The 11,375-nt window shown below is 29.8% G+C and overlaps 3 protein-coding genes across 6 annotated transcripts in view; 1 reads left to right on the forward strand and 2 right to left on the reverse strand.

Annotated features, from left to right (window-relative positions):
* Positions 1–779: 779 nt before the first annotated feature.
* Positions 780–5,293, reverse strand: LOC111630029 (alpha-N-acetylgalactosaminide alpha-2,6-sialyltransferase 5-like). Its single transcript, XM_023374031.1, has 7 exons — positions 4,938–5,293; positions 2,514–2,760; positions 2,342–2,440; positions 1,896–2,031; positions 1,582–1,803; positions 1,390–1,503; positions 780–1,313 (listed from the first exon to the last, which is right to left on the reverse strand). Exons 1-7 carry the CDS (start codon positions 5,007–5,009, stop codon positions 1,124–1,126), a joined length of 1,080 nt encoding a protein of 359 aa, XP_023229799.1. The 5' UTR covers positions 5,010–5,293; the 3' UTR covers positions 780–1,123.
* Positions 5,294–6,211: 918 nt separating this feature from the next.
* LOC111630020 (ubiquitin-associated domain-containing protein 2-like) overlaps positions 6,212–11,375 on the reverse strand; it is a 42,140-nt gene continuing 36,976 nt past the window's right edge. For 2 of the 3 annotated variants that reach the window (XM_023374012.1, XM_023374015.1), the window contains exons 6-9: positions 6,886–7,128; positions 6,672–6,819; positions 6,481–6,536; positions 6,212–6,392 (exon numbers count right to left, since the gene is read on the reverse strand). In XM_023374012.1, coding sequence (XP_023229780.1) covers positions 6,282–6,392; positions 6,481–6,536; positions 6,672–6,819; positions 6,886–7,128 — 558 coding nt within the window. In that variant the 3' untranslated portion in view covers positions 6,212–6,281. The remainder of the gene's footprint in view (positions 6,393–6,480; positions 6,537–6,671; positions 6,820–6,885; positions 7,129–11,375) is intronic. The other variant, XM_023374013.1, reaches the window with a different exon arrangement.
* On the forward strand, positions 9,049–11,122 carry LOC111630021 (histone-lysine N-methyltransferase SETMAR-like). 2 transcript variants are annotated; one of them, XM_023374017.1, is made up of 2 exons: positions 9,049–9,539; positions 10,365–11,122. In XM_023374017.1, exons 1-2 carry the CDS (start codon positions 9,449–9,451, stop codon positions 10,766–10,768), a joined length of 495 nt encoding a protein of 164 aa, XP_023229785.1. In that variant the 5' UTR covers positions 9,049–9,448; the 3' UTR covers positions 10,769–11,122. The 2 variants fall into 2 exon arrangements, with proteins under 2 accessions (XP_023229785.1, XP_023229784.1); XM_023374016.1 differs by lacking the exon at positions 9,049–9,539 and having other exon boundaries at positions 10,114–11,122.

Below are 11,375 nucleotides of genomic sequence, written 5' to 3' on the forward strand. Positions count from 1 at the left end.
GGTGCGTACTCACGACACACCACCCCACGAGAGTCGAAAAAACTGTCAACATGACCTTTGATATTGCTGCAGACCTGCCGCGCTTTTTTTTGGCCTCGAGGATCGTCCCCGAAAGCCTGCTGAATCTTGCGAATGATTTACACTCGGGTATCGCCAAGGTTTTTGGCAAAATTTGATGTAATACCGCTGCTCGCGTTGTTCAGTCATTTTTCAGCTTAGTGGAATCCGACGAGAGCGCTCTACATGACCTCACTCATAGGCCGATTGCCAACGACTGACGCTTCCTGCAGGCGGGAAAAAATTCAGAGATGTGCATGACTGTCTCCTCCACAACTCCACCAAAGGAGGCCTCTCGCGCATCATTGGTTTACGCGGAAAAAAATAAGGTCTGATACTTTTTGAACAGACCTTGTATATAACGAATTTTAATTAAGAAAACGTATTTTTTGGAAATTTTCTAGTGTTTTTCCTTTGGGGGATGTCAGGGGCCACCAAAGAAAGAAAGAAAAATTTTTTAGCAATTCTTATGAGTTATTTTTCTAATAGTAAAGATCCAAACAAGACAAGACAATAAACTTCACATTGAACGCCAAACCTTCATAATGTTAACGAATCAATTTTAAATTTCACGTTGTAAAACAAAGAATCTTACTGTAATTTAGAACAGAATAGAATTATTTACAATCTGTGCTGAAATACAGTCACATAATTGGAAGACGTCTCAATTACATTATTAGTATTAGTATTTTGTACTATAATTGAAAATTCTAAACTCTTTATTTTTAGTTTATTTACAAAGTTTATTAAACATGAATAATTTATTCTATATTATACTTTTATATAATTTCTGGTAAATATTATTCCATAGCTGGATGATCCAGACAGTAAAGGTATTATAGCATGTCATCTGGGATACCTGCATTCCAGTCTAGATTAGGAACTGTAGGAATTTTTCATATGTGGTATGTCCCAGATAACAGTAAACCCTGTCCCCCCTCATCAGCTGTTACCATTGTGGATCCAGCCAAACTCATGATGAATATGATTAAAGAGGACTTAGTGCCCTGTGGGCAAATAATTTTATATAAAGTGTAAATATAATTTTAAAATTTAGTCAGATTTATTATTGAGGCCAAGATGGAGATGTGAAACTAATATTGTGTACTTTAGCCCATCCTTTAAGACTTCTCCTGTCAGTTATGGATAAAACTTCAGAATCAGTAGTCCTTGAACTGAAATCAACTCCATTTTTGCATAATTGAGAAGAAAGTATATCCCAATATTTTTCGTTTACTATGCTGTCCATATATCTTCTACAAAAACACACATTTGATATTAATATATATATAAATTTGTGTACAAATGATTTCAATTAAAAATATTACTTACTTGCAATATTTAGAGTCAGGTATGCCATATACATTAATTTTTGAGCACTTTGCAAGATCGGCCACTCTAGCCGCATACCATAAAGTGGAAGGAAAAGCACCGGTTAATACGTAACTAGTTAAAAAAAAAAACATTAATACTTTACAAATAAACTTCATGAATGTAAAATAATATCTTCAAAACAGTGCTCACCCTGATTTTTCACCATATTTTTTCAATGATGAAAGTGCTCTGCGTTCACCTCTTCTACTGAATCTTAAAAAAGACATTTTCTTATATTTCCTTTTCATCTCTCTCAGTTTCATTAATATCCAGGATATATTTTCAGCATCGTGTAAATTATAATAAATCCATTTATCAACGGACAAATGTCCAGATACTAATTTATCCGGTTTCTTTAATAGTTCAGCTAATCTAAATAATAAAATATATATATATATATATATATAGCATGCAATCCTCTCTATATTATTCAATATAAGTGTGAGGAAATGAACATGCCATACTTTCTGCTATTTATAATTCTTGCTGTTGTTTTCTTTCCAACATTAGTTTCGAAACCACTTGTAGGTGACAATCCTATTCTGAACACACAATCATTTTTATCAATTGAATTTCCATTATGTGAATTCAAAAGTGTACCTAGAAGTAATATATATTCAACTTCAGAATTAAATATTAATATTATGAAGATATAATTTTATATGTATGAATAAAATATCTTTACATACTTCTAAACATTTAAATGTAAAAGAATTTTGACTATACTATAGCCATTAAATTAATTGTTAATTGACCGATGACATGTCACTATTTAAATGTAGATTTCGTTTATATCAACTTTTTTCAAGATATAAAAAAAAAATTTATTATTTTATAAATATAAATATTTCTATCAGAAATTAAAGCAAAATAGAATTAGATTAAAATCTATTGTATATGTTTATATTACCTGAAGTACCAACAATTGCACAGGTATTGCAAGTAAAATTAAGATCAACATCTTCGCCATTTACATCTGTAAACTCTTTATTACCGCTGATATTTTTACCTATTACAAATAAAACATGCATTTGAAATAATTCAAAATATTTTGTAATATTAAAATAAATTATTTATCTCACCTAATATACCTCTTCGAGCTACAAAATGTGGTTTAATATCTTCATTTAATTCTTTTCGTCTCATGACATTTAGAAGTGATATGGGATGAAGGTGATTAGTTTGAGTTCTCTCCTCTAACAAATCATTTGGAGGTAACCTATAAATTCTATCTTTTTGGTACAGAGCATATAATCCTAATACCACTTGTATAAACAAAATAGTTGCCAAAAATGCTGAGAATATTTTACATCTAGAAAACTTTTGCATCTGGGGAAAAAATTATATTACTGTTATAAATTTATACATAAAATTTTAATTAAGTCTATCCTAATTTCACATAAGAGAAAGATTAAATTGTTCAGGATCTATTATTAATTTTAATTAATAAAACCTAAAAAAAATTTAATTTATAAAGTATTAAATTTCTAAATAACTCTTAAATATTTTCAAATTGCTGAGCATTTTCCTCTTACATTCTATTATTTATTTTGTTATAATTTTACTTTACTTCTAAAATACAGTATGTAGCATAACTTGTTAACAATAATTGTTTTTTTCTTTTCTAATCTGTCCTTGTTATCAAGGATAAACATCTAAATAATGTCAATAAAGTGAATTAATTACAATAATATAAATAAATCAATACATATATATGTATGTATACACATACATACATGCATAAAGCTGCATCTGCATACAGAAACTAATATATGATAAACTATGATTATACATCTTACAAAGGAAAAAGGCATGCTAAGTTACTCATTTTTCATTATATATATAATTTATATCTCCCTTTATAGCATTCTTTTTAACTATTTCTTTTAACTAATCAGCATTTGGATCCACTTAAATATTTTACATACAACTTTTTAATGTTGAAATAATAATAATTTATTAGATACGTGTAAAGAAACATTCATTATTATTAATTGCTATATACATAACACACAAAAACCTAATAGTATTTACGTTATATTAATATGTCAGTGAATTCACTGGAATGCAAATTATAGTATTAAAAAACTGGGGTAGAGTATTTTATTCGGTAATAGACGAATTACTTCTTAATGGTTCCAGTTTAAATAGCCAGAAGGGAGCTTTTACCAAGACGATATTGTTCACGGAAGAAGTCGAATAAAACAAAAATTTTCGTAAATATCAAACTGATAAAACATTAATAAATTTTCGGAAATTTATAGGCTTTATATCGATACATTTTAACAAGAAAGAACAAGAAATTTCACACTAAACAAAAAAGTCATAATGGAAAAAAAATCGACACGAATCGATGCCCTAAAGAAATAAAGAAATCAAGAAGGTCAATGAACTGTAGAGTTTAAGAAAAAAAAATTAAAAATTACGAATTACGACGGTAAAATTATATATAATTTCAGTTAAAAGGTACAAAACAGTATAATAGTTAATTTTACACAGCATTAACCAATTCGATTTTATAAGCAAACGTATTAAAGAAGTGATTTTATAGAAGCCAGCGCTCCGAATGATGCAATAAATGCGACGATTGCTATTAGAAAATAGCATTAGAGGAATAATGTTATTTACAAATAATTTATACACATATATAAATTTTGGCATATATTTTATCATATAAAAATGCTTACTAGCATTTGTTTTTGCGGTTGTTAGCAATATCTCGAATTATTAATTTTGTACAAATAATTCCAGATTTTTCACTTCGTTGCATTTTTTTAAAGATAGATAAATAAATATTGCGAGTGTTAACCTGTGCTAACTAAAACTTATTCATTTATTTTCATTTTTTTTAAATATTATTTGATAACTTTAATGATTTTTCTAGCGCAAAATTTCTCGATAGTCAAGTACAAAACCTTGGAGTGATGGTCATCGTACCACGATCGTTTTTTTCCCCCCAAGGTTTTATTTTATTTATTTATTTTTAAATTTGAAAGTTAGCCAACTTATACTTAAGTATTTCCTTTTCTTAGGTCGATATATTTCAACTATTAAAAAATATTTAATTTATATATATAATTTTTTTAATAATTTAAAACATATACGCTTTAAAAATTAATTTTCCTTAAAATTTTTCATTATTTTTATGAGAAGTTGAGGAGGAAAAACACACCAAAAGCGTGTGGTAAAGTGAAACCAAATGAACTTAGTTTAGTAATTTTATACTAAAAATTTTACTTTCGTGCAATAAATCACTAGAATTAATTAAATTCGATTATTTTTCTTTTTTTATTATTTAAAAAAAATCATAATTATTCATTAATAATAAGCTTTTATTAACTAAAAACGCGTCATAAAAATATACAAAACAAATAAGAGAAGCCTATTAAAATTATCTTCTATTTTAAAGAAGAAAATTGAAATAAAAGAAGATAAATTTTAAAATGATTCTCTTATTTTTCGCTTAATGTTATTTTTTAAAATATAAACAAACTAATTGCCTTTACCTTTAATGATCGGACCGTACTTCTTTCAATGACGACCGAAACTAATTCACTTGCATCATCCATTGTTAACATACGCAACAGTCACGTGACTGCTGCTAACCTCCATTGGTTTGCTTAGGAGAAGCGAGTTTCACGTTCTAGTCAGCCTTGCATTATCCTTAATAGTTCGAGTTTTATTTTATAAACATAAAATTTCAAATAGAAGAGGGAAAGAAAAATAAATAAATAAAACATAACAAGGAACTAACTAGTAGTCACATACTAAACCAATTTTTTAATATCTTTTTCCAAACTTTTTCAGACGTTCTCTGATAAATAAAGCATGAAAATAGTTTTTTTTTGGAACTTTTAAACGAGTGTTATTCAATTTTACTATTAACCAATAAACAAAATTATATTTTATTCTTGTTATCTTAAACCTAATTTCACTGTTTCCATGCAAAAAACATACAAATAAAAATGTAATTATATGTTTTATTTTCATTTTCTGTCTGTAAATGTTTAAAATTAAAATAATTTACACAGACTCCTAGTTTAAAATATCATAAATAATATCTAATACTAGATATTTTTTATTGAAATAAAATTTACAAACATATTTAAAAAAAAAAAATTNTACTCACTAAATTTCTTAAATGAGGGGTACAATCTAGAGAAATGACATGTCACGGGGTACAATCTAGAGATATGACATGTCACGGGGTACACTAATGAAAAAAGGTTGGGAACCACTGATCTAGATCACTGACGCCCAACTGGCTGCCCCTGAAGTTGGCTTCTTACAGCAACACACCTTCCCTATCATCAAATGTCACGGCACACCACTGCAGACTACTCATTAATATTTCTATGTCTGACTCAAATTCAGACATAATATCAAAAATTGCATATTTTAAATGAATGAAAAAGCATTTATCATTTCAGTTTACATTTTGTTACTGTATTTGTGATTATTGTACCATAAAAATCATCAGTTGTAACTGTATATTTTCAAACATTCTATTTATTTTAATTAAAAACTTTATAGATTTATTATTGACAAATCAACAGTTTTGTAAATAATAATAGAATTGTAGATAAGCAATCAAACCCTTGGTTTGCTTTACTCCTTCAGTGAATCCTTCATTGCTTTAGCTCAAACTCTCCACACACTTCAACCACTTACCTAATGTAGACTATAACAAAAATTTAATGACAATTCATTGATTCCCAGTGCTGTTATTTCTTTTGACAAAAAAAGTGTCATGTCATTTAATTAAAACTAACTNTATATAACAATTTAGCAAAGAATATTTTGCAAAGCAGTCTATTATTTACTGGCTGTTAAATATTCATATAAAGAAACTATGTCTCCGTTAACAAGATGGATGTAGCTAAGTTAATGTCGTTATTTGAATTTCGAAGCGCTCTTATCACACTTTGACGATCAAAACCCATTTCAACTAATCTTTGCACCTGTAATTTTAAAAAACATAAATTTTATGGTAGCAAGAATATTGTTAAAATATAAGCTTAGTATATTTTGAAGGTTAACTTTTCATACCTGTTCTTCAACAACAGGAAAAGTACTTTCATTCTCAACATTAGCACTAAAATTCTCTGAAAGGAAAAGGTTTACATCATCTTTAGAAAATAGATTAATTGAAATTTTTTTGCTTTATAAATTGTATGTAATGCACTTTATCGTCAGATTTATATGAGAGAGTATACTTTAGTATATAAAAAAATTATTACCTCCCTGTAAACCTTCTTCTCTTGGATTGGGCTGTCTTCTTCTCATATTAAATACATTTTCCCATTCTTCTCTTCTGTTGTAATTCTGAAAAATTCCACCATCCTGCTGCATAAATCTATTAGCAAAACTTTCTGCAGATTGTCTGGTCTTAAAGATTATTTTTAATAAATTTTGATATTACTTGTTATAAGAAACAAATGTATTTTAATTTACCTGCATGTTGCCCCTTTCTCTGAATTCTTGAGCTCTGGCTAAAAGCATCTGTTCTTCGATTAGTTCAAGTTGTTGCTGTCGTTGAATTTCAAGAGTAGCCCCCATGGGTAAAGTTCCCTCTTGAGGAGGAGAGGAATTTAGAAGCCATTTTAATGTCAGTGCAGCTATTTTGGATAAGAAATCTGGAACCCTTATCCACTGCTGAATTCTCAAGACATTCCAACGACATATTAAGCCAGCTAACTAAATTAAATAGAATTATAAATTCAAATATTTGATAAAACTTAGTTAATACATTTTTAAAGAAAGTATTCATAATAGGATTTAAAAATTAGATAATACTATTACTGGTAATATTATTTTCATAGCTATTTCAATCAAGTGTTTCTTTTTTAATCTGAAGAAATTTAACACACACATTCCATTCCAATAGTATTTTTGTACTTCAAAATATTTATTTCATATTTATATAATAAATTGTATAATTAAAAATTAAAGCTCAGTTATTGACCAAAAATGTTTCTAAAATGACAAAGTAGCCCTTATTCCAAACACACCTTTCTTTGTAGGCTATTGTTGGAATTTGAAAGTTTCAATGACTCTACAGCTACACTATCACAATTATCACCTTATAAATTACAATCATATTTACATAATAGTAAAAAATTTTTAATTGTTTATTATTGTGTTAATGTATTTGTGATTTATAAGATGACAGTTCTGACAGATGTAACTACAAGAACTGAAAATCTTTCAAAAATTCTAGAAATGTAGCTTAACTAAGAAATATTCTAAATTTCACAGAAAACAAACATTTAAAAGTATAGTACTAAAAACTAAAGATTCAATAGAGTGTATTTCAATCTCTGCTGATAATTCATGCTGCAATATGATTTGGTAATGACTTGGTGCCCTAATTTTTTACCCAAGATAGGTTAATTCCATTCATTTTTCACCTGTTGTATCATTGATATTTCTTGTCTGATTTTCTCTATGTCAGTGCATGCCATATCATTCCATACATGCTCAATGATGGAAAAGTCTGGAACATAGCTAGCCAGAACAGTGTGTCAATAATTTGAAGATATACAACTTATGACAACTTTACGTGCACAAATATTATCTTGTTCAAAAGTGGATCCCTGTACACATCACTAACTCAACACCAGAGTGTATTAACAAAATCTTCAAACCTGTTACCAGTGTGTTCTCCCACAACAAAAAAAAATAAATAGGTCATTACTAACGTTCTCGAATCAAAAAAAGGTTCTTCTTCAGGTAACATTGAATTTCTGATGGAATGCCGATCAAAGAAAATAAAATTTGAAATTCGAACATGCGTTTCCTGATTATGTCTTAGGCATGTGCACTCAAGTGATTGATGGTAATCATAGATTTTTGTTCATAAGTGCCTGAGACACTACTGGTAGTTATTTCTTCTTTTTGATTGATGCAATTATTACTACTAAGGCTAGCTATGTATATGCTGGCAGCCTCTAACCACCTGAGGTGTTGTGCGTGCTATGTGGTGCAGATAATTCTGCACCTCACAGCACACACAACACAGCAGTTATTACTGCTAATGCTAGCATAAACATAGCTAGCCTTAGCAGTAATAACTGCATCAATCAAAAAGAAGAAATAACTAGCATGGCAGGTGCTTATGAACAAAAATCTATGATTACTGTCAATCATTTGAGTGCACATGCCTAAGATGTAATTGTGAAGTGTGTGTTCAAATTTCAAATTGTTTTCTCCGATTGGCATTCCATCAGAAATTCAATGTTACCTGAAGAAGAACCTTTTTTTGATTCAAAAACATTAGTAATGAACTATTTATTTATTTTTGCTTTTTTTTTTTCTTGTTATGAGAGAACACCCTGGTAACAGGTTTGAAGATTTTGTGGATCCCTGTAATTCAGCCAAAAAGGAAACAGCAACAGATCATAAAATGTCACCGATATACTGCTGTACTGTCAACCTACCAGTAATAAAGTAAAAAAATAATTTTTAAAATATTTTACAGTAAAATAAAATTAAAATATTTTAACAGTAATAATAATAAAATTAAATATAGAGACCAACAAAACAATTCTTTGATAAAATAGAAACCATTTAACAAATCTACTAAATTAATATTCCATGTATTATGAACATACGCTTAAACTTAAAATTTAAACACAGTATTAATCTTTTAATTTTTTCTTTGATGCAAAGTATGCAATGATTTTTTAGTCTGTAATTTTAAATAATGTTGAAGTTAGGCAATTTTCCACATATATTATCATTTTAAGAAATATTAGTTAAGATAAACAATTTTGCTATATTCTGATCATCTTAACATGCATACAATATTTTTTTATCTGCTGAGAATCTTTTAATATTGGGGAAAAAGAAATCCATTATTTTTTCACTAGACGGCTGTAGTGATACATATCTCATAAAATATTGATGACACAAGTTCAGACTTGTACTTATTGGAAAAGTGACATTCTGTACTAAAAAAAATTCTTTTACAGTTTTTTGATTGGTCAATTCAGTTGTGAGTTATAGGGTGTAAAAGATGGAAGTTAACAAAGAGAAAATTAGGTATGTTTTACAATTTTGCTTCGATAAAGGCGAAAATGCAAGCCAGGCAGCTGAAATTGTGAATGGTGTTTATGGTCCTNTTAAAACATGACTATGTTATATTACATTAAATGAAACAAACCAAAAACACTAAAAACACTTACATTTTTTCATTAAGTACACAACAAAAATTGTTTCTTATTTTGCTTTTTTCACAAACTAGGGGGTAGGAGGGTAGACCGTTTTAGAAACATCAATTTATGTTTTAACTTAAATACTATGCATACCATGTTAATATGTAAAATACAAATAAAGATTGCTAAAGTTTAACTCGAAGGAAAAATTGATACTAAGGACAGATGAATTCAACGTCTGTTCTCCAGATGTCCAGCCTGCAAGGTGGGGACTTTTCACTCCTCTATCCCCTGACCAAGTGATCCCTTCCCCTGGTTCTCCGAATTTTTGACCATTGCAGATGTGGGGGTTAAGGGGAGTGGTACACACAAACATTTAAAAAACATTTTTTTATAAAAAATTAAAATATTATTCTTTCCATTTTTACATTTTTCATTACACATGGGTGTATAACAGACACAGTAAAAACTATTGACATAGTAACAAAAAATCCATACGTATAATATTGGGGAAAAAGAAATCCATTATTTTTTCACTAGACGGCTGTAGTGATACATATCTCATAAAATATTGATGACACAAGTTCAGACTTGTACTTATTGGAAAAGTGACATTCTGTACTAAAAAAAATTCTTTTACAGTTTTTTGATTGGTCAATTCAGTTGTGAGTTATAGGGTGTAAAAGATGGAAGTTAACAAAGAGAAAATTAGGTATGTTTTACAATTTTGCTTCGATAAAGGCGAAAATGCAAGCCAGGCAGCTGAAATTGTGAATGGTGTTTATGGTCCTGATACTGTCACAGCCAATTATGTGCAATTTTGGTTTCGTCAGTTCCGTTCTGGTAATTTCGATGTTAAAGATGCACCTCGCACAGGTAGGCCCGTTGTCGAAAATGTCAATAAAATCATGGAAATGATAGAAGTAGACTGGCACGTTAGCACTCGTAGCATTGCCCAGGAGCTAAAGATTGACCATAAAACAGTTCTAAACCATCTGAATAAAGCTGGATTCAAAAAGAAGCTTGATGTTTGGGTGCCACATGAATTGACGGAAGAAAACATTATGGATCGAATTTCCATCTGCGAAGCCTTGGCCAAACGGAACGAAATCGACCCATTTCTTAAACGGATGGTGACTGGGGATGAGAAATGGGTTACATATGGCAATATTGTGCGATAACGATCGTGGTCAGTGTGGTGAAGCGGCTCAAACGGTGGCTAAACCAGGACTAACAGCCAGGAAGGTTTTGCTGTGCATTTGGCGGGACTGGAAAGGAATCATCTACTATGAGCTGCTTGCATATGGCCAAACACTAAATTCGGACCTCTACTGTCAACAATTGGACTGTTTGAAGCTAGCGATTGATCAGAAGTGGTCAGAATTGGCTAACAGGGGAGGTGTTTTACTTCATCACAACAACGCCAGGCCACACACATCTATAGTGACTCGCCAGAAACTCCGGGAGCTTGGTTGGGAAGTTTTGATGCATCCACCTTATAGTCCAGACCTGGCACCAAGCGATTACCATATTTTTTTATCATTACAAAATTTCCTTGGTGATAAGAAATTGGCATCAAGAGAGGATTGCGAAAATCACTTAATCAAGTTTTTCGCCATTAGGGACCAGGGCTTCTACAAGAGAGGAATTATGAAGTTACTTTTAAAATGGCAACAAATTATAAAACAAAACGGTGCATATTTGATCCAAGTCGAACAACCGAAACCATGTTAAATAAAGACTTGAAATGAACGTAAAAATAATGGATTTCTTTTTCCCCAACCTAAT

Source organism: Centruroides sculpturatus, unplaced genomic scaffold (genome assembly GCF_000671375.1).
Source record: "Centruroides sculpturatus isolate CEXI.00-Female unplaced genomic scaffold, Cexi_2.0 scaffold559, whole genome shotgun sequence".
Classification (NCBI taxonomy): domain Eukaryota; kingdom Metazoa; phylum Arthropoda; class Arachnida; order Scorpiones; family Buthidae; genus Centruroides; species Centruroides sculpturatus.

Bases quoted from the DNA above. Each gene is read 5' to 3' on its own strand.
- LOC111630029 (XM_023374031.1), bottom strand. From the start codon at position 5,009: ATGTTAACAATGGATGATGCAAGTGAATTAGTTTCGGTCGTCATTGAA. The intron at 2,441-2,513 runs GTGAGATAAATA...TATTTGTAATAG, and splicing joins AGCTCGAAGAGGTATATTAG to GTAAAAATATCAGCGGTAAT. The intron at 1,314-1,389 runs GTAAGTAATATT...GTGTTTTTGTAG, and splicing joins CCTGACTCTAAATATTGCAA to AAGATATATGGACAGCATAG.
- LOC111630021 (XM_023374017.1), top strand. From the start codon at position 9,449: ATGGAAGTTAACAAAGAGAAAATTAGGTATGTTTTACAATTTTGCTTC. The intron at 9,540-10,364 runs GTGTTTATGGTC...AAATTGTGAATG, and splicing joins GGCAGCTGAAATTGTGAATG to GTGTTTATGGTCCTGATACT.